Here is an 18793-nt window from a genome sequence, read left to right as displayed (position 1 = left end):
TTTTGTTCCCGCCTTTGGAGGAGTGAAACTCGATTTGGGCGTTTTTATCTTATCTTATTATTAAATTAAGATTTAATTTAAACTCGCCTGAGGGTTTCAGTTGTTTCCATACTGGCATCAAACAACAGTTTTTGCAAATTTATTTATTATTTATTAATTTGATTTTTACGACTACATCATTTATATATTAAAAATTGATCTAGGGGTATTAACGTATTTTCACATAGATTTTAATTAATAAAGTGTGTTTGGATTATAAGAGTATAGATATAGATAACTTAATCACTATTTTAAAACTGAATTTGAATTTTTAATCAACAATTGAGATCATGGAGTCATCAAGATTAATGACAGGGTGATCCTTTTATGTAACTTGTAGTTTCTACTCATTGTACTGCGTAAAACTACAACATAAATATTATGTTATACAACATTGACTAGTTGTGTTTGTTTAGAGTTGCAACAAATACATATCACATCGCTGATGATAGCATTGATATATTTTCCAAACTCAAGGATTTCTTATCAATGGGATCATTGCCTCATTGGGATGCTTTGCAAACGAAGGACTCTTTTGGCACATTTAGGGAGGGTATTAGAGAGCTAGTGAACAAACGTGGGTGACTCAATCTGTCCCGTCCTGTGTTTAAAAGTTAAACAACAACAAGGGAATGTGGTCTCGAACTCTCGATTGAGTGGTTCGATTCGTATATACTGCGATTTTATATGTTAGCGGGAGGGGCCTGTCTTCTTCGCAAATAATAAGGCAAACATGCAGAAGCATCGGCATACCAAGCAGCAGGCTCGTCCGAGAACAGAACATTGCTGCCTGCATACCTGTGCTGCTTGAAACAAACTCGACGATGATGTGAGATTCTAAGAGCATGAATGACACTTCGAGAAAGCATTAAGATACTAAATATTAGCATTCTCATAATTTCAGGAAAAAAAAATACATAATAGAAATTAGAGAAGTCATCACGGTCAGCTATTAAACTAGTTACTGACCATTGAACAAGGGAATAAATGGAAGTGCATGATGAATATAGATTGTTAGGTTCGGATGCGATTGCTAGCTAGTGACAGCAATTATCAGTTTGATTTGTTGAACCAGTTAAGCTTCCTCCAAAATTAAGTCCGCGATCGACGCATTACTGACATTCTATCGGCCATCCTCTCTAAATCTGTCAAATGACGATCTAAGAATGGCAAGCTTTTCTTCGAAGCTGCAGGGAGAGTGGGAGGTCTCATGTGTTTCCATGAATTCCCATACATCATCATCGATCGTTACTTGATGATCGCCAAATTCGGTAGCTAGTTTACTAATCACTTGCACCTCCACCATGATTTTGTTTCATGGAATCAATGTCTTGGGAAAGGGAAGTGATACATTTCACTTGTTTGAGAATCACAGGAAAAGAAGAGGGGAAATAAAATAATTTCCATATCATTAGAAAATTGGTGAGAAAACGGTTCTCTCCACACACCTCATATGTATGGAACCATTTTCCCATCTCAACTTTAAACTCATTAGACCAAACTAACCATTAATTTTGTATTACTATGAGGGTATTATGGGAATTTTATAGGATTTTCATTTACATTCCATAGTCTTTCCAAACATAAGAAAAACAATTTGATGGAATTCAAATTTCCTATGACAATGGAAAATGTGAAGGAATTCATTTAATTTCCTTTCAATTTCGTGAATCAAACGAGGGCTAATAGGAAATCGAAGGATAGCCCCTTGAACCACCTCGAACACATTCCTAAGAATAGTTGCCTGCTCATCATTTGGGATATTCATCTGGCCAAAAATTCAGATAGACTGCCATGATATCTAAGTACCCTTTCCATGATCATTTTAAGACGAGTGAGAGGAACCCCCATTTGTGTGTCGAGGACGAGTTGTGGATACTATAACCATTGTCTTCTGCATAAATAATATTACGTTTTACCCTGTGGAGCCTTGTTTTGATGGGAAGCATGTCAGGGCGCATGAGGGGTTCACTCGTTTTGGCCTGTGTTGCTTTGCTACGAAAGAACTCAAACCATGTTTGCCGGTAAACGGCCGCATCTGCACAGTAACCTTCATTATTGCCGGTTCCCTCAACCCTCTTCATCATTATGTTTGAGCCTTGAAGATTAGGATAAGACTAGTGACTTGTGTTGCTTAGTGGTGTTGGTTTAGGTGCTTATATAGATGTGAAAACAACCTAAAGTCCTAAACTCGTTCCTTCGGGGTTGGGTTTAGAGTTAAGGCAATTTGTCATACGTAATTGGCAATCATAAAATTTATGATATACCCTTTATTTATCAAAAATTTAAATATTAGACAATAGTTTAAAAAGTGAATTAATAAATAAAAAATAGAAAAAAATGAAAATAAATTGGGGGTGTGGGAGAAATATGTGTCCACTATCTAAGATTGATTGTCATATCTACTATTATAAGTGGACACCCAAAAATTTCACTAAATTGTAAACTTTCTGATAATGTAGTGAACTGTACTGATGCAGTACGCTACACTTCTCTGTTGATGCGATACGCCGTGCTTCTGGTTTCTTTCCTGTCACAAATAGCACGAGTCGTTAAAGTGGAGACCACGGTGGCGTGGTCTTCAACTCTCTGATGCTCAAGTCAGATTGGTAATAATTTATGCAGAGTAACAGTGGGTAGTTAAGTACACTTACGTTATGAGGTCAAGGGTTTGACCTTTTATTGTTGAGTTGAGGTAGATTATTTACTCATCTTTCGGTGTGGGACAAAGTCTGATTAAGGTGTTCTCTTGAGTCTTCTTTGGGATGCGCGTGAGGACGCGTCTGTAGTTGGTTTGGGCCGCGGGGTGGCCCATTGCACATCTAGTGTGGTTGGTTCATTGCTGGTATTGCGAGGCTGGACTATTTATTAGCTTTAGTGCGCTGATAGTTGTGTTGATTATGGCGGACATAAGCCTATGCCAGCACTTTCGAATATACCCACTTATTACTTCTATTGTCAAACAAACTACCAAGGGATTCTAGTCAAAATTTAAATAGATTAATTTAAAAAAAAACTTGCGTACAACCTAGTATGTACGTGTGTGTTCGAACTATCTCTTATTTGTCTATTTTTCGCAATGTAAATAAAAAATGTAAACCGTTCAAAAGTTAATTAAACTAATAAAGATCATGTTTGCAAAAAATTGATGTAAAAATAAAAATCGTCTTCATAGTCGATTGCATCAAACAAATTGACAGTTGATCATGAGACTATTAACTTTCACCATAACCGTTCATTTGTTTGATGCAATTGACAAAATAAATGATTTAGTAATAAACTAAACTTTTGAACGATTAAAATCATGTATTTGTATTTCCGAAATGTGCAAATAAGTGAGAGTTCGAACGCATGAGTACATATTAGGTTATACGTAAGTTTTTTCCATGAAAAAATATTATTTATTCTCTAATTTTAAACACCAATTTTTCATGTAGATAACTACCAAAATATTCACGTCATAAGATGTTGGGCGGTTTCTAGTGTTTAAGAAGCACGCGCGTAGGCGTGAGACTAGTAATCGCAATACGCAAATCTACAAAGTTTGGCAGATCACTTCTGAGGCTCACGACCCATACATTCGGGCTGCGCCCGAAAAGCAGAGGATAAAAACCTCCCTTACTATTTGAATGCGGCCATGCGGGGCTCACCCAGATGCCCTCATGATCTGAAAAGCAACACCTGAAATACCCAAATAACCCCCGTACGCCCCTAAACATGCGCCAATCCCCACGACAAAACGACGCCGCATGAGCTGGCCAACGGCCCAACACCACCTTTTCAGTGTTGGGTAATTGTAGGTTTGACGAGGCTATATTGGTCCACACGAAAGTAATGTCCCAGACTCAAACCTCGAGAATCTGACTCTGCTCACACTCCACTCTATACAACACAGTTGTCTCTTCTTCTCCATCTTCAAAACCACTTTACTTTCCTTCGATCTTCATCTTCTTCTTCTTCAGACAACAACCGCAATCCCAAATCCTAGCAGCATTCCAAGCAAAGCAACCCATCTTTCTATTTTGGGGTTTAAGCTACAAACCCCACCCCACCCCCCCCCCCCTAAATATGCGGCACCGAAAACTCTGCTACATTTTCTTCTCGGTTCTAAGCAATGTACTTCTCCTGGCATCCTCAAAGTCCACAATCGAGCCTTGCTCGAACTCTGACTCCTGCAACGCGCTCCTCGGCTACAAGGTCTACACCGAACTCAAAGTCTCCGAAGTAGCTTCACTCTTCCAGGTCGACCCAATCGCTATCCTCACCGCCAATGCCATCGACATTTCCTACCCCGACGTCGAGAACCACATCCTCCCGTCCCAGCTCTTCCTCAAAATCCCAATTCTCTGTTCCTGCGTCGACGGCATCCGGAAATCTGTCTCGACCCACTACAAGACAAGACCCTCCGACACGTTAGCCTCCATTGCCGACGAGGTTTACTCGGGGCTGGTGTCTGCGGACCAGATAAGGGAGGCGAACTCGATTTCGGACCCGTCGGTGCTCGACGTGGGGCAGACGCTGGTGGTGCCCTTGCCGTGTACTTGCTTTAATGGGACGGATAATTCGCTGCCGGCGATTTACTTGTCGTATGTTGTGACTCCGGAGGACACGCTGGCGGGGATTGCGGCGAGGTATACGACTACGCTGACGGATTTGATGAATGTCAATGCCATGGGGAGCTCGGCTATTAAGCCTGCTGATATTCTTGCTATCCCTTTGCCCGGTATTGTCTCTCATTTTGCACATTGTACCAGGAACTTGATTTTCATGAGTCATTGTTGAACTTAGTTTGTTAATTTACTTAATTCAAGTTTGATATGCAATTGTGTAGTGTGTAAATGTAGCTTGTACAGTTTTAGTAGTGAGTGACTGATGGTGCTACTGCTTCATCATGTGTTGGTTATTTGAGCACTTGTTATTGTTACAATGTTGGTTACAGTGTTGGACATCATGGGGATCATGAGGTTTGTGCATGTTAATAGGGTTTAATCTGAGCATGAGCGTTCGCGAAATGTAATTTTATTAAATTTGTCATTATGAGTTGACATGGTGATGTCTGAGTTCTGCTTCTATCTATTGCAGCCTGTGCATCAAACTTTCCTAGCTATGCTGCAGACTATGGCTTAATTGTGCCCAACGGGAGCTATGCCATTACAGCAAGTCATTGCCTTCAATGCAGTTGTGGTCCTGGGAGTCTCAAGTGAGTGATGAGATTACTTCTGCATCTGTTGTTTCTCTTATGGGTACTTATTAATCAGCTTGGTTGTGCTTTTGTTACAGTTTGTACTGTGAGCCTGCTTCATTAGCAGTTTTGTGTTCGAGCATGCAATGTAAAAACAGTAACCTCATGGTCGGGAACATTACAGCACAGCAAACTAGTGCTGGTTGCAATGTCAGTTCTTGCAACTATGGTGGTTTTGTGAATGGCTCCATAATCACAACGTACGTATGGTTATCCCTTCTGATTTTACTTCTTACTTATGGTCATTTTGACATGTTTCATATTCTTGTTGAATGTCAAGCTGATTCCATTCTGCTCTGCAGGTTGTCCACCTCTCTCCGGCCTCGCTGTCCAGGTAAGATTTTAGATGCACTTGTGATATGTGATTCTTGCTGGACCAGTTATAACTTATAAGACATTTTACGATTATATTTCCCATGAAACATGAATCTCCTAATTTATACTGTAATTTTGTTCCTTCTCTTCGTCTAAATTTGGTGTTGTCTCTCAAATCTTTTTTTCATAGTGTTGTAAACTGCTATTTCAGTTCGTGGACTGGTTTGTTTATATCAACTTTTTTAGTGATCTAAAGCATGTACGCAGGTTCTATATTACATAACATAAATATAGAAACAAATTGAAACACCTATACTGAAAACTTTAGTTGAAGAAAAGCTTCATGGAGCTGGATTTTCTCTGTAATTACATTCTAACATGTCTTAAAATGCCACTATACAGGACCTCAACAATTTCCACCACTAATAGCCCCACCAACTTCAGTAATCCGGGACACAACATTTGCACCAGCACCCTCACCGCAGTCCGATGGCTCAGGAACAGGAACACCCCAGTCTACAGTGCCTTCAACAACGTCCAGTTTACTTCCAGGGTTAGCCCCCATAGGTGGTCCTTCTGGGAGTTCTTCCGCTGCGTCCTCCTTGGTTATGCCATTGACCAATTTCCCAAGTGCAGTATTGTTAATCTTGTGCATCAAATTCGCGATGGTCATCTTATGATAGTTATGATTGTGTGCTCTGCACGGTTGCTTCAGTATTTGAACAGTCCAAACTTGTCTTGGTAGTTAAGCCCTTCTATTTATTTGTAGTGAAATTGCAACTCATTTTGTGGATTTGGCAAAACCGTGGGGCTTTGGTTTTCCGATGGGTTTTGTTTACCTCTGCTGCCTTATTAAGTTATTATGCACAGGTCGCCAACTCTGCAATCTATTCTTGTTTTCATCTTCCGGAGTTTTAAATGTTGCCTGAGCAAAGTTTGTTCTTTCTGAAAATATCATCTAATGCATGGAACAAGGAACTCCATTGGTAATCACTATTGCTACTCAAAACTCGAAGTACTACAGCATGACTACAACATTGCAACAATGACGAAGAAACCAGCAAGGGTCTTCATCTTTCTCCAGACTAATTTAAGGAATAAGGACCATATTTACTCCTTCATCCACAATCCCTCCGACCAACCAGCCGCCACCTTTGAATTGGTAATTGTAATCCAAGTCACCTTCATGAAGATTTCAACGATTATGCTTCTGTTATTTTCCATCCCATAAGAGGACATCGATAGTAATTGGTTGTTAGAAGGGTCGATCCGAACCGAATCGAAGGGGCGCTCTTAGCTTTTGGTTGGAAGAAACTTTCAACCAGTAGCTTCCTTTTTCTTATTCATCAGAATTTTCGAAGAAAACCTTGAATTGTGATTCAATTTTTGTTGCAGCTCTTCTTCTTCTTTTTTTTTTTTTGAGAAAGCTGCAACAACTATTCATTATGACGAGGAGACAGTGCAGCTGCATTAACAATGGCCCCAAGCTTATGGCGACGAATGTGGATACCAAACACTTGCCCTTGGAAGTGCTGGAGGCCTGGAGCTCATCCTCTTGAGACTGCCAGTCGAATCACTCTGCTGCATCCGGTGCGTGTCCAAGGCAATGTTAAACATGGTCGACACTCGACAGGTACTCATTCATGACGCTGCACACCCGGTTGCCGGTGACCTCTAGTACTCACGATCATGTGCCTGACCTTATGCGTTTCTCCATAATTCACGATCATCCCAAAACCCCTCAAGGTTATGTGGAAGTAGCATCTCTGCAATCACTCAAGTACGATGGCGACACCACCTTTACACAAGGAAAACATGCACTTACCTTCTTTACATCACATCCTCCCGACGATCACTCATACAGTGTCGAATTCGTTTTCTACAACTTGTTTTGCCTCAGAAGTATAGAGTTGAGGAGCTATGGGCATTGCTTCTTAGTTGATCCTCTCCGTGGAAGCCTCATAATTTCTCCAAAAATTTGGTTACTCTAAGAGCTTCTTAGTTGATCCACTCACACTCGTCTTCTAAAATTGAAGGTACATGAATTGGCCTCCATGATGATGATGAATACCCAAAGGAGTGAAGCACAATAAAGGGGGAGCATTGATAACATTTCCTAGTCCGACTAGGAAACATCTTGCAGCAAGGATTTTGTGATTTGGCCGAATCGAATATATATGGGATTATATATGGGTAAGTATATTTGGAAAAATAGTTTCAAATATATTTATATTAAAATGTATTCCATATATATTGTTTTTCCTTTTCTATATAATGATGTATTAGGAAAGGATTTAAGTTGGTTGCCTATTTGTACTAGGGTTAAGGGATTGATGGCCGGCTGGTATATATAGGATATATAGGCAGTATGTTATGTAGCCTCTATGAGAAACGTGAACAAGAAACAAAGAGGAGAAAGAAGGTGAAACCAAAGAGAAGAAAATTCACAAAAATGAGAGCTTAATGTTAGGAGATATGTGTGACTCCATTGAAAACCTTAGTGACAACATCAACGTTTTTAGTGAGGTTGATCATTCGTGTGACTACAACGATTGTCATAATGCATCTAATACAAGATTAACCTGTGTATCATTTTCGTACTCATGGTTATTATGATTGATATTTTGGCAAGTTCTCTAGGGTAATTGTTTTTGTTTCATGGTTAGCTAATATTCTTTCTTGCCGTATGCATGTGTATGATTCATCTATATGGAAAGCTTATTTTCCTTTTATGCATTGATCTCTCTGTTACCCTCTTCTTACTAGAGAAATATTTACATTTTTTATGGCTTGGTTTCCTTCTTTATGAGCTTCACCACATGGTTTTTTTTCCGTGTATATCTATATTTGCATGGTGCATGCATTGGTGCGCAGAACCCTCCTCTTGACTGTCCTCGGATTGCTTACCTATCACTGATTGATTTTGTGTGATTTTCTTATCTTCATCACGACATGTAAGATGTGCATGTATTTTGGTTGGTTCTCTTTTCTTTTGCAGCTAGGGTTACTTGGAATCCACCAAGATTTGATTTTCTGACGAGATTCTTGCTTAGACCTTTGTTTGGTTTTCCTCTTTACTCCGTTTTGCATTAGGGATTTATGCATTAGTGCCTATATATATAGATGTCTACTATGTGCTTGCCTCCTCATCTTACTCTCTCCTTTGTTGTCTTCATGGTTTGTGTCAAGTGTGCAGGCGTATCTACCATGAGTGGAGCAGGACGATCCCGACGTGAGATGGAGGCAGCTCTCCGTGCTGCTGCCAAGGAGGGCGGTGCTACTCGTCCCGTGACTCTTTCCGACCTCAATCAAGCGTTTGGACGTATTGGAGTGCAGTTTCAGACACAGATCAATCGAGTTCAACTCATGCATGCAATTGGTCATGACAATGTCACTCGACATCTTCATCGCCTCGAGGCTGCTGTGCAGCTGTTGGTTGATCTTGGCACAAAGATTCAATCCATGGTGGCTCATCGAGGTCCTCCGGTACTTGCTGCCCCCCCCCCCCAAGTCCTCCTGGGTATGGCTCGTCCTCATCTTCCTTGAATTTTGATACCATGTTTCATTCTCCTCTTCCAACGGAGGGGAGTCCATTGTGGGATGCCATCTTTCAGGAACGAGAGCGTCGTGCCGAGCGGAACATGCTTGCAACTCGGACGGCGTGGTTGGCTGATCACGAATGTCTTCAAGGACCTCAACCTCATTCCCAAGAATCACTTCCGGTGGTAGTTGTTGATGCTGCTCCTCCTTCCCCTCCGACATCCAATGGTCATGTTTTTCAGAATGGGGAGATAACACCCCATGAATGGACAAATTACAACTCCATAGGTGGTCGTAGGCGGAGTGCTCGTCGAGGACGTGGGCACCGTGGTGGCCATGCCTAGGATTCTCCCTTGATCAAGACTTCTCCTCCTTTGGCTTCATCACCTTAGGGGGAGACATCAAGTCCATATTTAAGCTTTAACATGTTTTATTTTGCTAAGAACTATTTTCAATTAGTTTGGTTTTGCTTTGTACTCTAAGTGCTATGCACAAACTATGTTTGGTTATTCATGTTTATTTGAATTCTGAAGTTGTTATTAGTTTTTGTTTATTAGAACCTATGATCATGTCACTTGATATCTTGAAAAGGATGATCATTGATTCTTGATACCAAGTGATGTATTCTCGTATTGAGAATTGGGGAGGTTCAACTTGTGATTTAGATTAGGTTATTTGATTAATCTTGTACTTATAGTGTTCTTTTTGAGTGTATAGGTACTTGATGGTGAAAGGTGCATGAAGGGCCAAAGTGGGAGATTGAAGATACATGAATTGACCTCCATGATGATGATGAATGCCCAAAGGAGTGAAGCATAACAAAGGGGGAGCATTGAGGACATTTCCTAGTCGGACTAGGAAACATCTTGCAGCAAGGATTTTGTGATTTGACCGAATCGAATATATATGGGAATATATATGGGATCATTCCCTATTAAGAGTGAACCTTCACTCTGAAATTACAGAGTGAAGTTTTAATTTTGACACACTTTTTAGTCAATTTTTTTCACCATAAGTTATTCAATACGTAGGTATGCTATTCAAGATCATCTTTACAAAATTTCATCAAATTCAGATATTGCTAAGGTATTGAAATTAGATTAAATCAATGAACGAACTAAAACTGTTCAACGTGAACCGTTAGTGTAAATCTCGATTTTGAAAGCTCAAACCATTGTTAAATTGGATGAAATTTTATGGAGATGATCTTGAATAGCATACCTAAATATTGAATGACTTATGGTGAAAAAATATGACCGAAAAGTGTGCCAAAATTAGAACTTCACTCTGTAATTTCAGAGTGAAGGTTCACTGTGGATAGTGTAAATCTCGATTTTGAAAGCTCAAACCATTGTTAAATTGGATGAAATTTTATAGAGATGATCTTGAATAGCATACCTAAATATTGAATGACTTATGGTGAAAAAATATGACCGAAAAGTGTGCCAAAATTAGAACTTCACTCTGTAATTTCAGAGTGAAGGTTCACTGTGGATAGAGACTGTATATGAGATTATATATGGGTAGAATAAAGTATATTTGGAAAAATAGTTTCAAATATATTTATATTAAAATGTATTCCATATGTTTTGTTTTTACTTTTCTATAGAAGGATGTATTAGGAAATGATTTAGGTTGATTGCCTATTTGTACTAGGGTTAAAGGATTGATGGCCGGCTGGTATATATAGGATATATAGGCAATAGGTTATGTGGCCTCTATGAGAAACACATACAAGAAACAAAGAGGAGAAAGAAGGTGAAACCAAAGAGAAGAAAATTCACAAAAAAGATAGCTTAGTGCTAGGAAATCTGTGTAACTCCATTGAAGACCTTAGTGGCAACATCAACGTTCTTAGTGAGGTTGATCGTTCGTGTGACTACAACGATCTTAGTGAGGTTGTATCGACACTTGAAGCAACGATCTTATTGAGGTTGTTTCATACTTGATTGTGACTATCGAGTAAGAAGTATTTTTACTTTTGAGAATAATATTATTATTGATTAAGGTGTAATCATTGTAATATTGTTTATTTAATAGAAAAGTAAAATTCTTCTACATATTCGGCTGCTATTACTCGTTATTGTTCTATCTTGTATTTTCAAAAATCCTGCATTTAGTTACTCTAAGAGGATCTCTGGCGACAGTGGATACTTGTTTATCAACTGATGTGACTATGAATATTGAGATTTGGGTGTTGAAAGACTACGGTAAGAAATTATGGACGAGAGATTACACCATAAGTATTGAAAGGGCTGGATTGCCTTTAGATGTCATCTGTGGCGAATGGGAGCATGGCGTATTTTTGAAGAGTTCCAGATTCGACGGTAACAGCTATTTCTTGGACCTGAAGCGTCATTCGATGAAAGTTGTACCATTTGTGGATGGATATATTAGTAGGATATATGGTTATACTAAAAGCTTGATTTCCCTGAAAGATTCACGTACTACTGCAAGTCTAAATAGTTACGGCCGATTGGTTGAAGGGGGAGCGGAAGACTTCAGTTTGAATAGATACCATATTAAGCGAAGAACATCATCTTCTATAATAGAAGCTTGGATTCGACGACCAAAGGAAGTATGTCAGCAGTTGCTCTTGGTTGAACCAAACTGCAGGCTCGATATGATCGTCACTTGTGTTAATTAGCGTTTCCTGTTAATGGCTTCAGCATATATTGGACTCATAATCAATTATGCAAAATGCTATTATTCTTTCGTTCAATTTGATCATTCATGGCTTGTCTATTATTGTGGTCGATCGTGACTCTTGAGACTAGTATTTGTATTTCTATCCGAAAAATGGTATTGAATATGGAGTTTTTTTTGTTAGTCTTTGTTGAATATTGGTAATTTCATTGCATTATACAGACCGTACAGACCAACGTATTGTATTCTTTTTCGTAGTGTTTTAAAGAGGCCCGCATAGGCCCACTGCGCCTATGAATTTTTATTTCGGAAATATTTATTTATTTGAATATTTTTTGTTCAGAATATTTATTTGATTTCAATAAAAAAAATATATTTATTTGATTTGATAAAGACCCCTTTACAGTGTAATCTGAAGCTCTCAACTAAGCAAACGGCGCGCTCCTCTCAAATTCTCAGTCGCCGGGGAACCACCTCGCCGGCACCGTCAAAAACACCACCGATCACTTTTTCCGACGCGCCTCAAATCCACCAATGGCTTCGGTTCCTTCAAAGCTCTATGCCGGTCACTCACTCTCTCTCGATTTCCAGTGACGCGGCTCTCCCGCTATTGCCATTGTTAATCTCTCTGAGCTTTTCCGATTCCGTTTTTGCAGATGACGTCAGCCTTCTGATGGTCTTATTAGACACCAACCCCTTCTTCTGGAGCTCATCGTCTCTCCCATTCTCCAAGTTCCTCTCCCATGTAATCTCTCCTAAACCCTAACCCTCTCTCTCTCTCTCTCTCTCTGATTTAAAAAAACTGAATTAAGAACTCAGTAATGTTAATGAGTGTGTGATTATGCAGGTGCTTACATTTTTAAACTCGATTTTACTGCTTAATCAGCTCAACCAAGTGGTGGTCATTGCTACCGGGTACAGTTCATGTAGCTACATCTACGATTCGGATTCGGCGCCGAGCCAGGGCTCTGATCAGGGGAGAATGCCGGCTCTTTGCTCCAACTTGCTGCAGAATCTGGAGGAGTTTGTGGCCAAAGATGAGCAGTTACTGAAGGAAGGCTCGGCCGAAGGGATTCCTTCATCGTTGTTATCGGGGTCGTTGTCAATGGCTTTGTGCTGTATCCTTTTTGTCAATGCATTATAAGTTTATGAGTTTGATGTACTGGAATAATGTTTGAGCAGTGCTGTGTTATCTGGTCTGAACATCTAGCTGCTTCTTTAATGTTTGCTTAACTTTATTTGACATGTAGATATACAGAGAGTTTTTCGATCAGGACCACAGCATCCTCATCCCAGGGTGAGTGACTGAGGTGATTGTAGTTTGTTTGTGAGCTTCTCTAGCTTATTAATGGTTCATGGTCTGATGATACAAACGTGTTATAGAACTATGGGAAACTGTTGGTTTGATGTCAGTCTATGAGCTGATGCCATGTACATTGTAGCTCAGTTTTTTTCTGAAGAAATTGTTATATGATGCCAAAAATAGTCTAGTAGAATGAAGAAACATGTTTGAAGGGGGGTCGTGTTGGTGGAAATATTTACATTGGCAGCTAGATAGTGACATTGAGATAAAACATACAGACATTAAGCTTCACAGTTATACTCATTAACTTACCAGGTTGTAATATATTGCTGCACTTAGGTGCAACTGATCAAACATACTCGGAAGTGGCCTTCTTTTTAGAACAGTCATGAATTTGCCTAAACAATTCATAGCTATGGTGATTTCTGAGTGTGGATAGTTATGACATTTAGGTTTGTAAAAGAGATGTATGTGACATGGCTTTTGGTAAATTGTTTACATTCTTTCACAAGCCTTTTACCTTATAAGTTATCTTACTAACATACGGGAGACAGATTTTATGCTTACAGGGATCGTCAGATGGTCCTGAGCAGTATGTTCTTTCCCACCTCTTGCATTGCTCATTTTAATTGCCATCAAATCTCTTACTTGGGAGGTTTCTTTTAATGCCCCTTTCAGATATGTTGCAATCATGAATGCAATATTTTCTGCACAGCGATCTATGGTATGGTTTGATCCCTTTCTTGTTTCTTGTAAGCATATAGTTTTTGTATCTAATTGTTATTTTTGGCATGCCAAATTTAATGCACATACTCTTTATCACTTTTAGTATGTCCTATTTAAAAAGTACAGTAGGTGGAAAATGGCTGGTTTAATGTTTTGAAGTTCATTTTCTAGTTTGGTTCTTTCGGTCAAATGATTCATGGTATGAGTTTTCCAGCTTCCTGTTGAATTCTCATTTTCATATTACCATATTGGCCATTTTTCTAGTATTTTACAATTGACTTGGCTTTGACAGCCATTTTTTATGAAGTTTCTGAGAATGAAGCACGTAAACAAGTGCATTATTTTTCCTCTGATGTAAAGGAGTGACATACTACAATCCTTTTTTTTTTTGGAACTACTATTCCAAAGTTGATCATGTTTCTAACCAAAGATGGTCATAATTTTCTGACATTCCAATGCCATTTGCCTACCATCCCTTCCTCTCTCTCTTTCCTCCCTCTTTATAATCAGTGGGTATCTCACATTGACATACTGGAATTTAATTGGTTACTGTCAGATATCAAACTTTGCCCTCAAGTTGTAATATATTTTTACCTTTATTTAACTAGGTTCCCCAATACTAGCAACATGTGATTTTTAATTTCTAGCATAGGAGCAGTCTAATGTATGCGTGATTTGCTTCATTTGTAGGTTCCTATAGACTCTTGCTATATGGGCTCTAGTAACTCTGCCTTCCTACAGCAGGTAGAGGGGCTTTTATCATCTGTGTCAGATATTTGCTGCAGATTTTGATACGTAATTCAGTAATTATGTCTATTCTTCTGCTGGTTTTGATGATTGCTTCTGATTGATGAGTAACAGGCTTCATACATTACTGGTGGTGTATATCTGAAGCCCCAACAGCCAGATGGACTGCTTCAGTACCTTACGGTAGGTTAAGAACTTGATTGGGTAACGTGCAATAGTTTTCCTCTTATTTTCGCACGCTTTACTCCGTACCTTGTGTGAGTGAGGCCAAACAAAATTGGCTTCTTCGTAAGAATTATAACAAGTCATGAATCTGGCTTAAGATCAACTTGGCTTCTAGTTTTAAATTTTAGTGGAACTAAATATTACAATTTCATCTCACTTTCTGCTGAATATAAGCACAACTTTGTTACTTAGTGACTCAGCTTACTAAACCGCAATCATCGCATTTGTTATTGCGCCTCTTTTTTATTTTTCTTTCTTTTTTTCTTTTTGCCGAGTCTCTGTTTCTTAGTCACTATCTTTGCTTTTTTCTGTGTCACTATTTTGGATTATATTTAGTCTTTATTCCTTTTGGTTCCAACTATTTGGAATAATTTTTTTTTTCATATGCAGACAGTTTTTGCCACTGATTTGCATTCCCGAGCATTTTTACAGCTTCCGAAATCTTCTGGAGTGGATTTTCGTGCTTCGTATGTGAACAACATGTGTATATTCAATTTACTGGTTTAATTGTGTGACGTATTAAAACAAATAGGGTTTTGCATGGCTCATGTTATTGTATAACATGGATTCTCCTTTTGGAATTATGACATATAATATGAAATCTTGAATGTGTCCAAAGATCTATTATCAATATTAACATCAAATGTACTCAATGGGAGCAAATAATGATATGTTCCCAAAAATATCTAACATTGGTAGGACTTAAGAGGTGCTTCAGGCATGTTTTACAGGAAACTCCCAAATGCAATCTCCCTTTCTGATATGGTGTTTTAGTTAGTTGTACCTGCTAGTTAGTTACCATGTAGGTACAGGTAGAGTAATTTTTCCATACCCTGTGTCTTGCCTAATCTGTCAATTGCTGACTTCTGCAGGTGCTTTTGCCATAAAAAAACTATAGACACTGGGTACATCTGTTCTGTGTGCTTGTCCATATTCTGCAAGCATCACAAGAAATGTTCAACTTGTGGGTAAGCTACTTTCTGAACATGTACACTGAGAATGAGAGTTGATTTGAATAAACTGATTTTCCTCTGGAGTGCTTATTATCTGGCTATCTGCTTTTCTCTATGGCTGATAATAGCCTGTGATTGGCCAAAAACTAAATGGCATGAGCCAATTATTGTTACTTAATGTTCATCTGGTTTGAAACTAATAAGAATCACTACATAATGATTCCTTCGACAATGTGTAACAAAATATATATCTAGTGCTGTCAGCAAATCATTGGTTTGTTTGTTTAGAAGAAAGAATAACTAATCCGGCATGCAGAGATGCTACTGTAACTGTTAATTTCCCCCTGATTGAGTTGTGGCTGTGGGCATGTTGCAGGTCAGTATTTGGTCAAGCTCAGTCAGAAGCTTCCTCAAAAGCCAACAAAAAAAGAAAGGCTTCAGACACCTGATGATGGTATCCAAAAGCGTTCCTGGTATGTATTTAATCGAATTTTGTTTGTGATCTCTGAGATATCAGGAGTGTATAACTAACACGCTTTTGCTCATGATTGCTGGCAGTGAGAGAGAGAGCCATCACAAAATCTTTTTTGTTCACATTTACCGGCGCTGATGATATATCTGCACGCTGTCCAGACCTTAAGCGGAGCATCTTTTGTGGAAGCAAGATAAGATCCGGCCGTCATCGAAGTAAAGATGGACCTATTCATGATATTCATGATTTATCAACCTGGTCTCTTGTCAAGAGCAATTGCAGAATGTATTCATGAATTACATATTTCTTGCGATCCTAACCCACCCTTTTGGTATGTTAGTACCAAATTACATCCGTTCTTTATTTGATTACTTGGCATTCCAGCCATTGCTGAATTTCAGTCAACTAGTCAGACACCATTATAATTTCCAGAAAACACAAACGGGAAAAGTAGAATCAATCAAACAGTCGATACCATTAACCAATCGAGTTCAGATACAAGAGCAAGAGGTATTTACAATTATACACATCGGATGGGAATTCTTATAACTATCCAAACACAATCTAAGTGCAGATGAGAAATATAGTACAATTCAGTTGCAAGGGGCAACGCACGTCTCACATTGCCCTCATAAGCACTTTGCCTGTTGTATGCACCCCCATTGCAGCAATCTTTAATACGGCACGGGTCTGGTACAACCTGCAGAGAAAATCGGTATAATTTTTACATTCTTGAGTGGGTTGAAAAACCACTAGAGTAATTAAGATACTACTAAAAGAAAACAAGACACTTAGAAAATGTGTCTAGGTATTCCAAGCATTTGCAAAATTGCAAATCCTCTCTCTATCTATAACCACAATGTGTCAGGAATGTCAGTACTAACAGTCTCAATCACATGTTAAATGCAGTATTGCTATTAAGTATGCAGGCAAGAAAAGCTCACCCGGCTAGAGCAAGTCCCCAAGTGGACAGGGCATAAAACAGCTTCCCAGCATGCCAAATTCCCAAAACCTTCTCCAATTTACTCACACCAACCATTGCTTTTGCTACAACTGCATATTTAGATTCACAAAGATGAGTTACATAGGCTCACTAGCTTCTGCATACAAAAGTGAAAATATAGAGGAAGACACCAGTCTCATAAGCCTCTTCCATGAATGGACATAATTGACAGACATCAGACTTAGAAATATTGTCTATTTTCAAACTTATAGAGAAAGACACCACATTTTCATAAGCCTCTCCCAGGAATGGACATAATTGACAGAGATCAGACTTTAGATAAATTGTCTATTTTCAAAGATGTCACCAGACATCAAACGCCTAGTAGGAAAGGCAACCTCCATTAACTAGATCATACATAGCCACAAATAAGATCTGACAGAATCTTATTCATTCTATGCCACAGTGACAAGTCACAAACTGATTGGCACAGGGTTCAGTATCTCCAGAAGGTACAAATTACCAACACAAATGTTGCCGAGCATGTAGAAACATGTCTACCTCAAGTTGGGATAACAACTCGCTAACATATGTACGTTGAACCCAACATTTAAACAAATTGGTTACACAAAGGCAATCAATTGAGAAACTTACTTTTCTGCAACTCCTCCGGCTTCATATTCTGCAACACCAACAAATAAAAATCAGACGACGTAGAAAAATCAACAATCTAGATAGCAACCAAAGCGCCAAACTGTACACATACCGCAGCTTTCGGGTTAGCCATAATACACTTAGCCATAAAATCAGCCACCCCATCCACCACATGCTCCTCACTAACAACCACATAAGTATCATTATCAATCCCACTCCTCTCCTCCACCTTCCCCGGAACCATATCCTCTGTCACCCACACCCACCAGCTCGGCTCCTTCTGGTTCACATTGATCATAATCTCAGCTTCCTCCAAATCACTCCCTAAAATATTAACAACAAGTCACAATGCAAGCTATACAAACCATCATATAACTTCTTAGGGTCTTAACCATATCGAAAATCGACACAGGATTCTATGCAGACCTGTAGCAACCCTGAAAGGAAAGTGATTGCAATCCACAGACTTATGCTTAATCGCTTTAATTCTCGTCACGAAGTTCTCAGAATTCACTGCAGCTACAAGCCGCGCGTACAGCTACACCACCACCACCACAGAATTGCCGTCAAAATTTAACAAATATTCACACAAATTTAATTCACAAAGTAAATCGAAATCAATTGCTTACGTCAGGAGGGCAATCGTTCAACAGAGAAGGAGACTCGGTTAGGTTTTCGAGCAGCTTGAGATTCTCCTCCAGCGACTTCCTCAGCCGCCTATTCTCGGCTCGCAGCGCGTCCAGTTCGTCGTCGGAAATCGTGCCGGCCTTGGTTTCTTCCTCCTCGTGGTGGTGGTGGTGGTGGTGGAAGTGGTCGACGCACTCCATCGCCTTCCACGCCACGTCAGCGACCTCGATCACGGTCTTGGCCACCTCTACAGCTCCGTGTCCTCCCATCGCCGCTCGTCTCTGGAATCCGCGACCTTTCTTTCTTCTCTGATTTTGCCTTATCGATTGAGAATATCTGAGGGGCAGTCTCGCAATTTACT

The 18793-nt window shown here is 39.4% G+C and overlaps 3 protein-coding genes across 4 annotated transcripts; 2 read left to right on the top strand and 1 right to left on the bottom strand.

Annotated features, from left to right (window-relative positions):
- The first annotated feature begins 4087 nt into the window (after positions 1 to 4087).
- Positions 4088 to 6478, top strand: LOC126784659 (lysM domain-containing GPI-anchored protein 1-like). The gene is made up of 5 exons (XM_050510136.1): positions 4088 to 4762; positions 5122 to 5239; positions 5320 to 5481; positions 5584 to 5615; positions 5999 to 6478. The coding sequence occupies exons 1-5, from the start codon at positions 4108 to 4110 to the stop codon at positions 6274 to 6276; spliced, it is 1245 nt and encodes a 414-aa protein (XP_050366093.1). The 5' UTR covers positions 4088 to 4107; the 3' UTR covers positions 6277 to 6478.
- A 5717-nt stretch (positions 6479 to 12195) lies between these two features.
- LOC126784663 (general transcription and DNA repair factor IIH subunit TFB4) lies at positions 12196 to 16526 on the top strand. 2 transcript variants are annotated; one of them, XM_050510141.1, is made up of 12 exons: positions 12196 to 12347; positions 12439 to 12527; positions 12630 to 12900; positions 13033 to 13079; positions 13640 to 13677; positions 13764 to 13809; positions 14502 to 14555; positions 14673 to 14741; positions 15174 to 15250; positions 15656 to 15751; positions 16113 to 16209; positions 16299 to 16526. In XM_050510141.1, exons 1-11 carry the CDS (start codon positions 12317 to 12319, stop codon positions 16183 to 16185), a joined length of 891 nt encoding a protein of 296 aa, XP_050366098.1. In that variant the 5' UTR covers positions 12196 to 12316; the 3' UTR covers positions 16186 to 16209; positions 16299 to 16526. The 2 variants fall into 2 exon arrangements, 1 of the variants encoding a protein (XP_050366098.1); XR_007670965.1 differs by lacking the exon at positions 16299 to 16526 and having other exon boundaries at positions 15178 to 15250.
- A 133-nt stretch (positions 16527 to 16659) lies between these two features.
- On the bottom strand, positions 16660 to 18772 carry LOC126784664 (uncharacterized). The gene is made up of 6 exons (XM_050510142.1): positions 18435 to 18772; positions 18232 to 18343; positions 17918 to 18129; positions 17806 to 17833; positions 17153 to 17261; positions 16660 to 16908 (listed from the first exon to the last, which is right to left on the bottom strand). Exons 1-6 carry the CDS (start codon positions 18699 to 18701, stop codon positions 16827 to 16829), a joined length of 810 nt encoding a protein of 269 aa, XP_050366099.1. The 5' UTR covers positions 18702 to 18772; the 3' UTR covers positions 16660 to 16826.
- Positions 18773 to 18793: the final 21 nt, after the last annotated feature.

This window comes from Argentina anserina, chromosome 2 (genome assembly GCF_933775445.1).
Source record: "Argentina anserina chromosome 2, drPotAnse1.1, whole genome shotgun sequence".
Classification (NCBI taxonomy): Eukaryota; Viridiplantae; Streptophyta; class Magnoliopsida; order Rosales; family Rosaceae; genus Argentina; species Argentina anserina.
This window is presented reverse-complemented; position numbering and strand designations above follow the sequence as displayed.

What these genes read in the sequence shown, in the direction of transcription:
- LOC126784659 (XM_050510136.1), top strand. Translation starts at nt 4,108, where the DNA reads ATGCGGCACCGAAAACTCTGCTACATTTTCTTCTCGGTTCTAAGCAAT. An exon ending in TCTTGCTATCCCTTTGCCCG is followed by an intron (nt 4,763 to 5,121) that starts GTATTGTCTCTC and finishes TATCTATTGCAG; the next exon opens with CCTGTGCATCAAACTTTCCT. An exon ending in TCTCCGGCCTCGCTGTCCAG is followed by an intron (nt 5,616 to 5,998) that starts GTAAGATTTTAG and finishes GCCACTATACAG; the next exon opens with GACCTCAACAATTTCCACCA.
- LOC126784663 (XM_050510141.1), top strand. Translation starts at nt 12,317, where the DNA reads ATGGCTTCGGTTCCTTCAAAGCTCTATGCCG. An exon ending in ACTCTGCCTTCCTACAGCAG is followed by an intron (nt 14,556 to 14,672) that starts GTAGAGGGGCTT and finishes GATGAGTAACAG; the next exon opens with GCTTCATACATTACTGGTGG. An exon ending in AAGAAATGTTCAACTTGTGG is followed by an intron (nt 15,752 to 16,112) that starts GTAAGCTACTTT and finishes GGCATGTTGCAG; the next exon opens with GTCAGTATTTGGTCAAGCTC.
- LOC126784664 (XM_050510142.1), bottom strand. Translation starts at nt 18,701, where the DNA reads ATGGGAGGACACGGAGCTGTAGAGGTGGCCAAGACCGTGATCGAGGTC. An exon ending in TGAACGATTGCCCTCCTGAC is followed by an intron (nt 18,344 to 18,434) that starts GTAAGCAATTGA and finishes GTGGTGGTGTAG; the next exon opens with CTGTACGCGCGGCTTGTAGC. An exon ending in TGGCTAACCCGAAAGCTGCG is followed by an intron (nt 17,834 to 17,917) that starts GTATGTGTACAG and finishes TTGGTGTTGCAG; the next exon opens with AATATGAAGCCGGAGGAGTT.